Source organism: Anthonomus grandis, chromosome 1 (genome assembly GCF_022605725.1).
Source record: "Anthonomus grandis grandis chromosome 1, icAntGran1.3, whole genome shotgun sequence".
NCBI classification, from domain to species: Eukaryota; Metazoa; Arthropoda; class Insecta; order Coleoptera; family Curculionidae; genus Anthonomus; species Anthonomus grandis.
In genome coordinates this window covers 46,421,393-46,436,597 of record NC_065546.1, presented here as the reverse complement: position 1 = coordinate 46,436,597, position 15,205 = coordinate 46,421,393, and the positions used below count along the sequence as shown (strand labels likewise).

The 15,205-nt window shown below is 32.5% G+C and overlaps 1 protein-coding gene and 1 long non-coding RNA gene across 2 annotated transcripts; one reads left to right on the top strand and one right to left on the bottom strand.

Moving 5' to 3' along the window:
- The first annotated feature begins 734 nt into the window (after positions 1–734).
- LOC126733556 (chymotrypsin-2-like) lies at positions 735–12,370 on the top strand. The gene is made up of 5 exons (XM_050436890.1): positions 735–901; positions 969–1,161; positions 11,513–11,659; positions 11,717–11,925; positions 11,980–12,370. Exons 1-5 carry the CDS (start codon positions 856–858, stop codon positions 12,249–12,251), a joined length of 867 nt encoding a protein of 288 aa, XP_050292847.1. The 5' UTR covers positions 735–855; the 3' UTR covers positions 12,252–12,370.
- On the bottom strand, positions 3,508–5,201 carry LOC126733569 (uncharacterized). The gene is made up of 2 exons (XR_007659769.1): positions 4,877–5,201; positions 3,508–3,837 (listed from the first exon to the last, which is right to left on the bottom strand). It is a non-coding gene; the product is annotated as an uncharacterized LOC126733569 (long non-coding RNA).
- Positions 12,371–15,205: the final 2,835 nt, after the last annotated feature.

Genomic DNA, 15,205 nt, shown 5'->3' with positions numbered 1-15,205 from the left:
GTACATATTTACTGGTTGTGCTGAGTCGCAACAGAAATGATTTTCGCTAAAAAAACTTCAAGATGATTTCTATATACAAATCTCGATCGATTAGAGCTGGCATTTCAATCAGTTACTACTAACCACTTTTTTTTATTACTATTTATTCAGTTAACAAGTACTCTTGCTTTACAACGCTCATTCTTTCATCACGCCATCACATGAAGTTCTGTTCTCTTCAAACAACATTTCTTTATCACATTCCCTTTTGTATTATTTATGTTCTTATTGACTCATTTCATTAAAATACAAATCAGAGATTTAACGTAAATATCTAAAAAAGTTTGCTTGAAGTCAGTAATTTTATGCGTAGAAAGCCTATTCAAATTACAATCTATCTACTACATAAATTTCTTTCTAAATATAATTAAATTAAGACAGTTATTATAGGAACAATGCAAAAAAATGTCAGATTTGTATCTTATATTTTGAGATAAAATTTTTATTTTAAGAGTGTGTTTTGTAAGCGATTTTATGTAACATATTGGTGTATTTTTGTTAATGTTTTATGCATGCAATTCTTGCTACTAGACGACTATCATTGTTCACTCTATAGATTTTGGTCCAGTTGAAGTATCCAGAGCAATCAAAAATGTTTAATTATTAATAAAAAAATTTCCTAAAAAAGCAGATAAATATTAATCAAATATTGCTACAAGAGGCACATCCTTTAGTTTATATTAATGACGTGCCAAATGTGAAGTGGTTCATTCATTAGATAACATTCAATTTATTCAATTACCCTTTGTTTCCCTGATATTTAAGCTACCATCATATGAAATTTTGCTTCTATTAGTGAAAAATTTTTCAGCCACGATGAAACTCTTAATAGTATTAAGTGCCCTGGTTGCAGTGGCATTAGGTAAGAATAATTAATATTTTATTTTTATCATGTTTGCGACTAGATGAATGAATTTTATTATTTATAGGTGCGGCTATTGAGACTTACGAAGCAACTTATTTACCAATTAATCCAAACATTACTTACGATGACTCCAGCTTAAAAATCGTAAATGGTCATAATGCAGCCAGAAACCAGTTTCCTTATATTGTTTCTCTCCAGAGACGCGTTTTGGCTAACAGTTTTTCCCATACTTGCGGTGGATCAATTTTGTCTCCTCAGTAAGTAAAAAATTATATTGTTGTTTAAAAAAAATAATAAATTAAAGCCTTCCAAAAGGAAAAACATATTCATATCATGGACATTATTTTTGGTGATCAAAAACTGATGTTTCTGTATGAACATATGGAAATTTTGTTTCTTAATGATAAAAGCACTTAATTATTAGATCTTTAATTCCACATTTTTAAGAGTTGAAGCAGTTAATAGTTGAGAACCAACTGGACATGTTTGTCAGAAACATGGCCTAATTCTAGCATTAATAATGCAGTCCTGGCTATGGATAGCTTTACGTTTTTTAGAAAAGATCGAAGCACAAATAATGATGGTGTTGGTGGTCTTTTAATTGATATAAAAAATATAAACGAACAGTTTATTACTTGGTTTAGTTTATAGGCCTCCAGGTGTAATTTTGTGCGAAAGTGTACAGCAGCTTGATGATATATTATCAGATATTGTACCCATTGTTGATAAATTCATGATGTTTGCTAATGTCAATATGGTCAATATTGTAAATCCCCTAACAGTTAACACCTTAATTATCACGATCTCTCACAAATAATAGGGTCAGGCAGAGGTGTCTAACACTAATTGATTTTATTTTTCTATATTTTCAAGATAAATGTATTTCTAAGGTACCATAGATGTCGAGTTTTCAGATCACAAACTAGTTTTTTGTCATGTAAATATAAAAGTCGAAAAATTTAAACAAAAGGAATCAAGAAATAATTTTTATAATTCTCAATGTATCAATCATAATGTATCATTTCTATCACAAAATATTATCAAGTTCTTTGATATGCGTGTACTGACTTGCACTATAGGAGTTACTACGGGAGAGTGACCTAAAATAACTCTCCTAAGCTAAAAATGGCTATTATAAGTAAAGAATTCAAGTGAAGAATTTTAAATATATTATTTTGGGATGTCGGTAGACCATAATTTTTCCTAATATAACAGGTAATACATTTTTGGGGGCAGTAATGTAGATGTTTGCAAAAGGTTCGTTTTACCCTAATAGGTTGGGCAAAATAATATCTTAAAGTAAGACAAAATGATTCCTAAAATAAGTCAAAATGATACGTATTTTAGATCCATTTTAAAAGTTTTGTCCTAACTAAACAACGATGAATTCACGACAACTTACCTAAACTAAATTACATTTAGTAAAAATAAACTTAACTTGCCTATTACCCGGCAACTAAACAACTGAAGAAATATCCAAAAAAAACGACAATTCACAAGAAAATCCAAATCTAACTACTGACTGTTTACACTCTTTCTTCGCTTTGGCATTATTCTCAATACAGTATGCAGAGGAATATGGATCGCAGTAATTTTCATCAATTCCCGCACAATCATCATGTGCCCAACGATAGCACATTAGCACAGCACCCACCCTTCACCTGAATGGAACTGAATAAATGTTTTGGTACAAATAAAATATTCTGGATCGTCTACCACTTCGGAATACTCGAAAGATTCCTTGTCATTTTTGTCCTATTTTCTTTTTTTGTTATTTTGATATTTTATCACACTTCGCTTTTTATTTTTTTCTTTTTCCTGCCAATATATTGTTGTTCTTTGAAGCTTGCTTTGCTTTCAAGCTTTTCGATGTGCTTTTCCTTCTTCTATCGTTCCTCTATTAACTGATCTTTATAAGAAGTGATTGTCAAACCTACTGTGCCTCCAGACTTCCTTGGCTTCGAGGTACGTTGTTCTTGTGCCATTTTAGAGAATGTGAATCTGCCAAATGAATATCATTGGGCAGAATGTTAAAAACCACTTGATGCCTTCGATATCGAGGGTTCATTAAACAAAGCTAAGGATTGCGGAACAGTTGTTCATGAGGTGTAATTTTGCTCGTTACTTTCAGTAATTCTCTCATTCAGGAACATCTTGTAAAGGCTTAGCAAAGGAAAGAAAATATCCAAACCACATTGTAAAAGCCTCAAGTTAAATCCAACCAGAAGCGCTGCAATAAAATGCTGTTATCAGTGGTGCACCATCTTTTAATTCTTCTTTGATTCGCATACGAGAAAATAATAACCATAGGTGGAACATAAGAACCAGATGCAGACATACCCATTTAGCCATTAGTAAAGACCCTCGTTCTACGGGTATAACTTTGTCAACTTGTTTTCTACCTCTGTTAGCTAGAACATTATAATTTTTACCTGGGACCGTACTGAATTAAGTAACGTTAAAAATTTTGTAACGACAGGCAGGTTAAAACCTCAAGCTCAAGCCGCTGAAGTAAACTCGGGTGATCTTAGTGTGAGTTCAGGATGCCAGAAAACCTGTAAACCAATATTTGCAAGGTAGACATGTTTTTTTTTCCAAAAAGGTTTATCAATATTATTTTTATTTACAAGCTCATAAGCAATTGATCTTACATATTTGGTGGTGAAATATGCTTCTTTTTATGTCGAGTATATGCGCAACCAATTCTTCTTCCTGTTCCTCAATGAAAACGGGTCTTTTGCTTCCCAGTTTCTTTACAGCATTAACAGATAACTTGTTCGCTAACTTTAAGCTTATCAGCAGAACATTAAAGTTTCTAGTTGCAGTTTTGTACGCTAAGGCACGACGGACCTGTTCCATTGCTTGTTGCATTTTATCTTCGTCCCATAACTGCCTCTCAGTTTTTCTTTTATATTTTTGAGCCATATTCTTATCTGCAACAAAATAAAATCAATTAAACAATTTAGTATTTGTTAAGAATATGAGAATAAAGTCGAAGCAAATTGTACGAAGTTTCAACTCAGTAAGGGATCATTTTGCCCCTATTTAATATTTTCGTAAATTCGTTAAATAGTATCTAATATACAGGGTGGCCATTTGAAAACGAAACAGAGCCTATTTTGGTTCCCTCAGAACATTTGCGAAAAAATCCTCGGACCCGTCAATTTTTGATTCAAGGGGGAACCATTTTTTTCTAGTTTCGCCCCCCTGAGGGCAAAGCCCTAGCGGGGGTGACAAGGGCCACCAAAATTTTAAATGGAACGGGGGGTCGAGTGATACCTTATTTTGAAGGTATTTTTATGTGGATTATAACCCTTAGGTTTTAAATCGTTACTATTTGCCTAGTCGATACAGGGTCTAATAAAAGTTACAAAAACATGTCAACATTTTTTATGAAAAAAAATGCTTGTAAATTTAGCAGTTAAATAAATACAAAAAATGTTGTTCTCCTACATTGTGAACTGTACTTTCTGTTGTTTTTTTTTAGTGCCCGTAGGTATCTATGCCAATTCTGCAAGGGAACTCTTAGTTATTGTTGAGATTGTTATTATAGCAATATTTTGAAGTTTAATAGTGGTTGTCAATTACTGCTGTCAGATTATAGTGTGTCAAACAAATAGCTCTTTAAAGTTAGTTAGTTACAACATTGAGTGTGATAATGGTTTATTCACTTGCTGAAAGAGTTGAAATAATTTATCTTTTCTTTGCGAACAATGAAAATGCTAATAGAACTGCCCCGCTCATTAACACACTACAAAACCCTAATAATCAAAAATTGACGGGTCCGAGGATTTTTTCGCAAATGTTCTGAGGGACCCAAGATAGGCTTACGAGAAAATAATAACCATAGGTGAAACATAAGAACCAGATGCAGACATACAAATTTCGCCATTAGTAAAGTTCCTCGTTCTATAAGTACAACTTTGTCAACTTGTTTTCTACCTCTGTTAGCTAGAACATTATAATTTTTACCTGGGATCGTACTTAAAAATGTTTTATCAACATTATAGATCCTATATTCTGGAAATTGTATGTTGCCATACACTGAATTAAGTAACGTTGAAAATTTCGTAACGACAGGCGGGTTAAAAGCTCGAGCTCAAGCCGCTGAAGTAAACTCAGGTGATCTTAGTGTGAGTTCAGGATGCCCGAAGACCTGTAAACTAATATTTGCCAGGTAGACATGTTTTTTTCCAAAAGGGTTTATTAATATTATTTTTATTTACAAACTCATAAGCAATTGATCTTGCATATTTGGTGGTAAAAGCGTACATGTTTCATTCCATTTCGAGTAGATGCACAACCAATTCTTCGTCCTGTTCTTCAGTGAAAACCGGTCTTTTACTTTCCAGTTTCTTCAAAGCATTAACAGCTAACTTGTTCGTTGTCTTTTTTCAAGCTCATCAGCGGAACACTAAAGTTTCTAGCTGCAGTTTTGTAGGCTAAGGCACGACTGACCTCTTTCATTGCTTGTTGCATTTTATCTTTGTCCCATAACTGCCTCTCAGTTTTTCTTTTATATTTTTAAGCCATATTCTCATCTGCAACAAAATAAAATCAATTAAACAATTTAGTATTTGTTAAGAATATAAGAAAATAAGTCGAACCAAACTCAACGAAGTTCCAACTCGAAACCCAACTCAGTAAGGGATCATTTTGCCCCTATTTAATATTTTCGTAAGCTCGTTAAATAGTAATATATATTAAATAAAATATAATATATATTGCAACTTAATGTTTCTATTACTACAATAATTTAAAAACGTTAACCCTACAACTTACTAACCTTTTTGTCAAATGATTGTTGTTAAGTTGCGTCTACCCAGGAGCTTCCACAAGTCTTCCTTAGTGCATATAGGCAACCAACTATAGACTGTTTCATCATTATGATAACTTGTTTGTTTATCGTTGAGCAATGTTGTCAATTATGAATTAATATGGTGAATAATTGTGATTGTCTAATATGTTAACAAATAAAACAAAAATATCTTTTTAATGTTTATTCCTTCAATAAAAGCATGTCAGCAAGCTTTTGACTATCAACTGCAGAAGGTTTTGATATTTTTAACACTGTTCTTTTAATTTTTTTTAACGTTCTTTGCGGCGTTATGTTTTTGTTATGTGGAGTGGTTGACACTAATGCTGATTTTATACAGTTTCTTCCTTCTGCCAGTTTAACTGCGGCCAATGTGGGTCTTAAAGATGCCACTTTTTTCTTCAAAATATCAATTTAGGCCAAGGTTTAGACTTCTTCTAAATTCTAGACGCGACAACGTTGCGTTGTCTTAACCGTATATACAACCCCGTTTTACACCAATTTGAAAGAGATTTTTTTGGTTGTGTCAACGTTTCGCAGGGACTACCCGTTAACTTTCTAAACGTTTTTGCAACGTTTTTAAAGTTACTGATTTTTGGACGCATGGACGCCATAACGACAAAAAAATTAATTTTTATTTTATCAATAAACTAATAGATAACTCCAGTTGGTTCCAAAAAGGTTGTATTTTTGTAGTAGCTGCCTACTACAAAAATACAACCTTTTTAATCCATCTTTTGAACAGTCCTTATTAATATTTGTTTTGTATGTAGTTTAGTATAGTTTAATATACGGTTAAAATACCCGTTTCAAAATTTACAAGCACTTAATTTATAAACGAAACATAGTTTACTGTGAAAAGATATTATTATAGCCCTAAATAACACGCGCGCCCTGAATTTATAGCGGATTTCGAAAAAAAAATAAAAAGTAATTTTTTTTTATTGGTTACATAAGAAACCCGCTGTCGTTGTCCCTGATTGGCCTGAAGCAAAAGGAAGAACATTTGTTAACATTACATACTAAGTTCTTATTGCTGCTGCTGCTAAATAGAACTTTATGAAATTTACCATTGTTTTCAAACTGGTTAGTCTCTTGTGTAAAGAAAGGCTATAAAGTAGGATATAGGAACCATGAAGGAAACCATTTACAAAAAGTAAACCCAGTATTTTGAACTTTAAATATACTTAGCATTCAACTGAATTCGCTAATAATCGAAAAAAAAAATCAGCGGCATATTAAGTCAAATATCCTTTGCGGTAACCGCAAAGCTCGGCGGCACTTCTTTGATTAAATATAAAGAAAAAGCCGTTGACAGTTTTTCACTGCTTAAATTGGGAATAAAAATACTATTGTACTATATACTATAATTATACTATTAGGGATACTATTATAATAAAAAACTATTACATCTGGATTTTTTATGATGATGTATTTATGCCAAAATTAAATTATCTTATAATAGTGCATAGTACGTATAATATCTATATTCTACTGCAGCTTTGAACAGCTGTATCTCAGGTATTATTAGGTTTAATTAAACGAAATTAGTGTCATTTTGTAGTAAAATTATCCAGTCCTCACAATATAATGACAACTTTTTGGTAGAATAGGTTCTTATTGGTTAAAATTGACGAAAACTAAAAAAAAATCTAAAATTTTTTAAGTTTGATATGCCATACCTAAAAAACTATTTTACTTACATTAGCCAAAATAGTCTAATTTTTTTGCAAATTTTACTAGCTTTTAGATTGTATATAACGAGTTTTACTGTAATATAAGTCCTTGATGGTTAAAATTGACAAAAACCGAAAAAAGTGCGAACATTTAACGGTTTTTGGCATGTTTAACAATGATCCGGAGGGCTTTCGAGGTCGAAAAATTGAATTTCTTATTATCATTTGATTAGATAAAATATATCAAAAAATAAGAACTACCTCATTTTATGCTAGGTAGCACTCCTTTTGTAAAATTGTATACAAACCTTTTCACTGCCATCTTCCGCCACTTCCATTGATTCTACATAATCCAAATCAACTTGAGGTAAGCTAGGTGTAGGCATTTTTGCTTCCATTGCAAGTTCTAAAGCAAAACGAAAATAATAAATCCCAATAATTCTAAGCAAAAAATGAATTATAAAAATAAAAATAAAGATTAAGTAGGTTATGTTGAATTGAATATTTTTTCTTCCTCTTATTCTCTCTACCTTTGTTTTCCATCTTCTTCCTAAAACTCTTAACATGTTAAAAAGCTCCCTCTACAGCGAAAAAGGCTTAACACAGACGATCAGGCAATGTAATACTCATTCGCTAACGATGAGGTAACGTTATTCTTACTGGGTTTTTGATTCGAATAATTGTACACGTCTACACGTCGTTGTTTTAAGTGTAAATTACTACTGCTACCATCTATAGTAAAAAAATACGTTGTAAATATAGCGGAATTTTACATACAATAGTACGTCAAAAATAAACGTCGTTGTAAAACCAACTAAATTTTGCACTGAAAACAACGTTGCAACTAATGAAAATAAGAGTAATCTCAACTTAGGTGACTGCAAATTGTTACTTGGGTAGTAACAATTGCATTATTGATATTGACTAGTATTAGTCTTTACCCATATATTTAAAATTAAAATTATTCCACATCCTAGTTTGAACATTACACCAATTTAGAAAGAAAATGGCTCACCTATATAAAAAATAAACTTTTGTTTACCTAAAGTTTTGAACACCTTGTAATCCTATTCTAGAATCAATTTTAAAAGCAATAAAAAAACATTTATCTCTCTTCCTCTCCTATGTCTCTCACCTCTACCCTTCTCGATATGATTATTGCCACCCAGAACTTGTTTTCTATTCACTCCAAGTCCGAAGCAGTATCTGAATCTTTAACAGACCACAATCTCATATATTGCCTGTTCCAAAAGCCTAAAATAGTTGGCCCCAAGAAAGGGGTATTATTTAGAGACTATAATAATATAAATATGACTCATTTTATTGCGGTTGGATTTTTGATCCATTGGGACGACTTGTACAATAGTGTCCAAGTTGACGATAAAGTAAATATATTTAATAGCAAGATCTTAAATCACTTGAATAAATATGCACCTCTTAAATATAAACTCCTAGTTAAAAAGCCATTTAATCCGTGGATTCCTCACAATATAAAAACTATGATTAGACAGAAGAGACAAGGCTCTTAAAAAATACCAAAAATCAAAATCAGAAGCGCACTTACAGTATTACAGGCAACTAAGAAATTACACTAAGCATGCAATTATCAGAGAAAAAATAGCATTCTTTAAGCAAGTAGCGCATCAAAGAGGAAAAGAATTTTGGGTAACTGCTGGCAAGCTAAAACTAACACGTGATAAAAACCATCTATTTCAACTGCCAGAAAATGTAAATAATGCTTCTCTCGTTCATGATTTCTTTTTGAGCCACTCCAATATGACTCTACATAGTTAGAGCTACTAAATTTTTACAAAAATAGTAGATTTACTAATGAGATATTTAGTATTCTTCTCTTAGACACTGATACCTTAAGAAAAATTATGTTTAACTTAAAGTCTAATGCAACCGGTACGGATGGTATATCAATGAGAGATGTAAAGTTGTGTTTGCCTTTTTGCTTAAATCCGCTGTTAAATATTTTAAATTCATGTATTGTTAATGACAGATATCCCACAATTTGGAAAAGAGCCATAATCAAGCCAATTTCAAAAGTTTCAAATCCCCTAGAACTAAAGGATCTCAGACCAATCAGTATTTTACCTGCTATGTCGAAAATTGTTGAAAAACACATTTTCATTGAGCATGGTCATTTTGCAGAAGTCCATAAAATTCTTCCAGAATGCCAGTCAGGGGTACAGCACAAGTACTTGTCTTACAAAAATATTAAATGACGTTCGCTCCAGTGAGGAACAGAAATCTGGCACCTGCATGGCTCTACTTGACTTTAGGCCTTTGACACGATAAATCACGACTTGTTACTAGGGAAATTGCACTATTTTGGCCTCTCAGCGAACACTGTACAATTTTTTTAAAATTATTTGAACCGTCGAGAGTGTCAAGTGGCCATTCCCGGAGGGGCGGGCATCACGAGGTACTCAGAGTTTCAGGCAATCTCTTGCGGGGTGCCACAAGGCTCAGTCATTTCACCTTTATTTTTCTCCATTTATGTTGCGGATATGTATAAGGTAGTCAAACATGCCACTTTGCAACAATATGCTGACGATTCGCAAATCTATATACCAATAAATAAGGAAAATATTGAAACGACACAAAACTCCCTCATATCCGATTTAAAAAGCATTAAAACCTTCGCAAGAGACCACAATCTTAAATTAAATTGCGCGGAAACGCAAGTTATAGTGCTAGGAAGTAAAAACATCAGAAGGGATGTTGAACATAATTTAGATATTAGCATTTCAGGTAATAAAATTCTAGTTGTTAGCCAAGCAAAAAATATCGGTATTATTATAGATAATGCCCTTACTTCTGAGCCTCATATTAAAATAAAATTAAATGCTGCCTATTTGCGTCTTAAAAATCTATATAAGCTAAAAAAATATATTCCCTCTAGGCAAAAGTATTTGTTCTGTGACACTTTAGTTCTGTCTCTTTTTGATTATGGTGACACTGTATACAATAATTATTTGCTGTCACACGTAAAAAGAATGATACAAAAGGTACAAAATACCTGTCTAAGACTTTCTTTTAATATAAATTTTAGAGAACACATTACACCACATATGAATAGAGTAAATATTTTAAATATGGAAAACCGGAGAAAACTTCATATGTATAATTTTATTTACCGCATTATAAATAATAATAAGCCTACATATTTAAGAAATATTTTAAGGCCTGCCAGTCATATTCACAACACTAGGTTTAATCACAAATTTGTAATCCCTCAGCATCATACAGCATCATTTCAACGCTCATTCTCTTTTGTTGCTGCGCACTTGTGGAACGAACTGCCGGAACAGATCAAAACACGTAGCAAGAAGTGTTTCTCAAAGCATGTCAGATTAAAGTTACTCTATGAACAGGGTTCTCAAGCTTAGGAAATCAAACATTTCATTAATATTACAACATACTGACTTCAGCGTCATATCATATTATATTTCTTGTAGTTATTTTAAATTCTTTCATAGACTAAATACTAATGATGCGCATCTGCCATTCATTGATTGTTTTTTTTTTTAGTTTAGTTTTTATATGGAAGTATTTAGATATATTTAGCTGTTTTGTCTGTTATGTATAGGATAGTTCACATATGCTTTCCTAAATATAAGGAGCATGTGAAGCGGTTTTTTTGTCAGCGGTCCTGTTTGTCATACTTTTTTTTTCATAAAATGTATCCTTTTTTTTCTTATTTAGATAAATAAACGATTTGATTTGATTTCTAAAAGCAATATAAACAAAATTATATTGTTTACTTTAATTATTAATATGATAGCTTACTTTCGATACAACCGATACTTAATTATTAATTTCATACTTATTATTAATGTGTTGTTACCTCGTTTACTTTTAATGGACAACTAAATATTTACGATCATACTTGACTTATCGTAGTCATCCACTCGAACCACAGAGTGCAGCAGTCGTAATAAAAATACAATGGGAGAATCAAGGGCTCCTTGCTTAACAGATGTTATTAGGATTATTACGAGTATAAAAGAGAGGGACCTGGCCTGTGAAATTTAAAAAAATAATATAATTAAATATTTTTTATTCTACACTGAATATTTAATAACCACCCATTTCATATTATTTTAGATGGATCCTCTCGGCAGCTCACTGTACCCAACTGGCAGCTTCCAACTACAGAGTCGTGGCTGGAATTATTCTTCTGAGTGACAACAACATTGTTGGACAGCAAATCCTTAGCGTTCAGCAGATTATCAACCATCCATCATATCCAGGGTAGGAACCAAGTTAAAATTTTCTTTTAAATGATTCTTTACGATTTTCACTTTTTAGTGGCAGCGTGGTCGCTCCTGACGACGTCTCAGTTCTCCGTCTGTCTGGTCAGCTTCAATACACAGTAAATGTTCAGCCAATCTCTATCCCGAGACAAGGAGCCCTTTTCCAAGGAGAGTCTGTCCTATGCGGCTGGGGTCTTTTGCAAACAGGTGGATCTACACCAAACCATTTGCAATGGGCCAACTTACCAATCGTACCCGAACAAGGTAAGAAGTGACAGAGAATAGTGAGAGCCAATCAAAAGACCTTTTCTTTTACAGAATGTAATATTATCTTAAACGGATTCCTCGGAGCTAGCCGTAATCCATTTAGTGTACAATTGAATGTATGCTCTGGTACAAGAACTGGCCGTGAATCTGCTTGCAATGGAGACAGCGGTAGTCCATTAGTTCATAACGGATTAGTGATCGGTATCGCTTCTTGGGTTCTTTTGCCATGTGGAGGAATGGGAGCTCCCTCTGTTTATGCCAGGACTGCCGCTTACTCTGATTGGATTGTGCGATCGACCAATGGAGCAGTTTCTCTAAGTTAAACTATCACAATTTTTTGAAATGTTGTAGTTATCAAGATAAGATTTTAAAATGTTGCATTTTTTATGTAAAATTCTTTAAATAAAATTCACGGAATGGTGGTTCCTTTTAAAGAAAATAAGTTATCTAGTATTTTTTGTAATTGGATCTGACCGTGTTAATCATATAAGCCGCCTTCCTAAAACAACCCAAGTAAAATAACTGGACTAATTCAAAGACATTACATTAGAATCATGGATTAAAACTAGCTTAAAGGGTTATTTTCTAAGGATGCGTCAACGTTAAAATGGAACAAACACGTGTTAGGTACTAACGAAATTATTTTTTTATTTGAAAGGCTCATGTATGCCCTTAGGTATGCTATATAACATTGAGCAAATATAGGTTTTAATTTATTGGCATGGAGCTGCGACTTCAGAAAACTCCACATGAATTAGTCTAGCGGGGTCAAATCAAACGGTCTTGGTGGCCAATTTATGTCACCTCTGCGAGATACCCTTAAATCGTTCAGCAGAATAGCTATCATGGCGTTCTAAGTATGGCATATGACACGATTCTGTCATGTCGTTCATTTTCAGCAAAAAGAAATGTCTATTTTTCTGTCTCAAACATACGTGAAGTAATCAATATATATTGTACCTATCTATTTGAATGCATATTTACAGTATATTGCCCATGTCCCAATTTTAAAGCTTGAGACTATCCCAGAAAGCAATAGTTACATTTAGGCCACTAGAAATTAAGTTATTTAGTTGCCAATAAGAAAGAAAGTATTTTATTTTTTCCAGGCACTCCTGTGAGAAAAATGTCATTATCTTTATCTTACAGCAGCTGTTTGAAGAGCCCTTGAGGTATCCTTAAAATCAGTAACTAGGACATTTTGCCTACAAGAACTCAAAAGATATTTACTAAAAATAAAGGCAAAATATAACCATTTTATTTTTTAATGTCTCGATTATAATTTTTTTTTCAGGGAGTACTGAAGAAGCCCTTAGAGTGTCGTAGGAATTCATAACTTTAACATTTTTAGCACAAGAACCCAAGATATTCACTTATCAGTAACAGATAAAATTATTTTATTTCTTCCAGGCACTCCAATGAGAAAAATGTGAAGATCTTGAATTTTAGTGTATGAATTGAAATGTTTTTTTTTTAAAAAAATACTGAAATAGCAATCAAGAAAAGAGTATCTAAGGTATGAATAATTACAAAATTCTGGCCATAGGAACTCAAGATATTCACTTAGCAGATAAATTATTTTATTTCTTCCATGCACTCCAGCGGGAAAATATCAATATTTTGATTTGTAATGTAAGGATTATAATCATTTTTACAGTAAGGTTTTAAAAGGCTTTTAAGATGTCCTAAAGATCAATAATTACATGTAAAATTTAGTTTTACGAACTCAAGATATTTACTTACCAATACCAAACCAATTATTTTATCTCTTCCAGACATTCTAGTGAGAGAATTGTGAATATCCCTATTTCTAGTACATGGATTATTATAACTTTTGCAGAAAATATTTAAAAATCCCTAAGAGCATCAAAGGTATCAATAATTACACAATTTTGACCATCAGAAATCAGGATAGTTGTCTGTAAGAGACAAATTATTTTTTTTATGCATTCCAGTGAGAAAAATGTCAATATCTTGGTTTTCATCATTTTCTCATTTAACTCCTATAATTCCACCCATAATAATAGTATATTAAATATAAAAATTGTCTCAAGGATTAAAGTAATAATAAAAGTGAAATTAGCATCAATCCTGATTATGAGCATGCAATACTAAAAGAAAGCAAGGTTTTGAAAAGAAAGACTGATTTTTCTAGAATTATTTCTTGAAAATGAAAATGGCCCGGACGTCTAAATTTAAGTGGAGTACCCCAATCAAAAGCTGCAAAAATGCCAAATTCTCAATTGAATATTGACCTGAGCAGCATGAAACATTCCTGCACATAAGTCAGTAAGAACCTTAAGAGAAAGTCTAGATTACTCTTAATAATGATGGTGCTATAAGAGTGCATTTAATAGTATTATTTTATTTACTTGGCATTATTGTACTATATAAAGTTAGAAAAGGTGGTTGGAAATACATACTATTTAAATTTGGTTATTCACAGTGTCGCATAGCATCAAAAGAAGAAGCATATCTATATAGCAATTAAGAAGTCAGTAATTCTTTTTCAGTGGTTTTGAGACTAAAGTGAGAAGATCATCTTCTACCTATCCTTTCGTTGCAGTCGAAGTCGTTTGGGGAAACATTTTACTGGGTTAAATGATTTAATAATTACTTAATTAAATCACTTAACCTAGGTAGATCTATAGTCTGAAGCAGGACTGCAGGTTACACCAACTAGATTGTGTGTTCCTCAAGTAGCATGTTCTATTCGAACGTTGGCTATCATCAGCGCTTTGCACCTTAACCACTGCTTTTCTCGAAAACGACGTTGTACTAACATTAAACCATTGCCAGAGATTTTGGATCCACGAAGTACGCCTATAACCTGAGCCTATTTTGCCTTCTACTATAAGCTAGGAAACTTCTTATTTTTCGTTCCTTAAAATATGGCCAAAATACTTAAGTTTACGTTTTTTTAATATTGAATTAAATTTCAAGGTCTTTTTTCATTTCTAAGTAAAATATCTATATTACGTACTCTATTTTTGCACATAGCGTCAGTTAGTGTTCATGCCTCTAATACCGTAAGAAACAAAAATTAAGCACTTAACAACGAAAAACTCAAGTTCGGAGAGAATTATTAATATTGTGTGTTCTACCAGTTAATTTGTCACGGTAGACTTTTTGTAATTTTAAGTCCAGTCCTGTAGCATGATCACAACTCACCACTCGCTTTTATTTTGTGCGCCTGTGATTGGTTTAGCGCAGGCGGTTGGTTATTTCTCCTAACTTTATTATAGTAATGTACATACAGGGCCGAAGTAGAATTTTT

Coding starts and splice junctions, on each gene's coding strand:
- LOC126733556 (XM_050436890.1), top strand. CDS start 856: ATGAAACTCTTAATAGTATTAAGTGCCCTGGTTGCAGTGGCATTAG. Junction 902..968: donor CCTGGTTGCAGTGGCATTAG/GTAAGAATAATT, acceptor TATTATTTATAG/GTGCGGCTATTGAGACTTAC. Junction 11,926..11,979: donor ACCAATCGTACCCGAACAAG/GTAAGAAGTGAC, acceptor TTTCTTTTACAG/AATGTAATATTATCTTAAAC.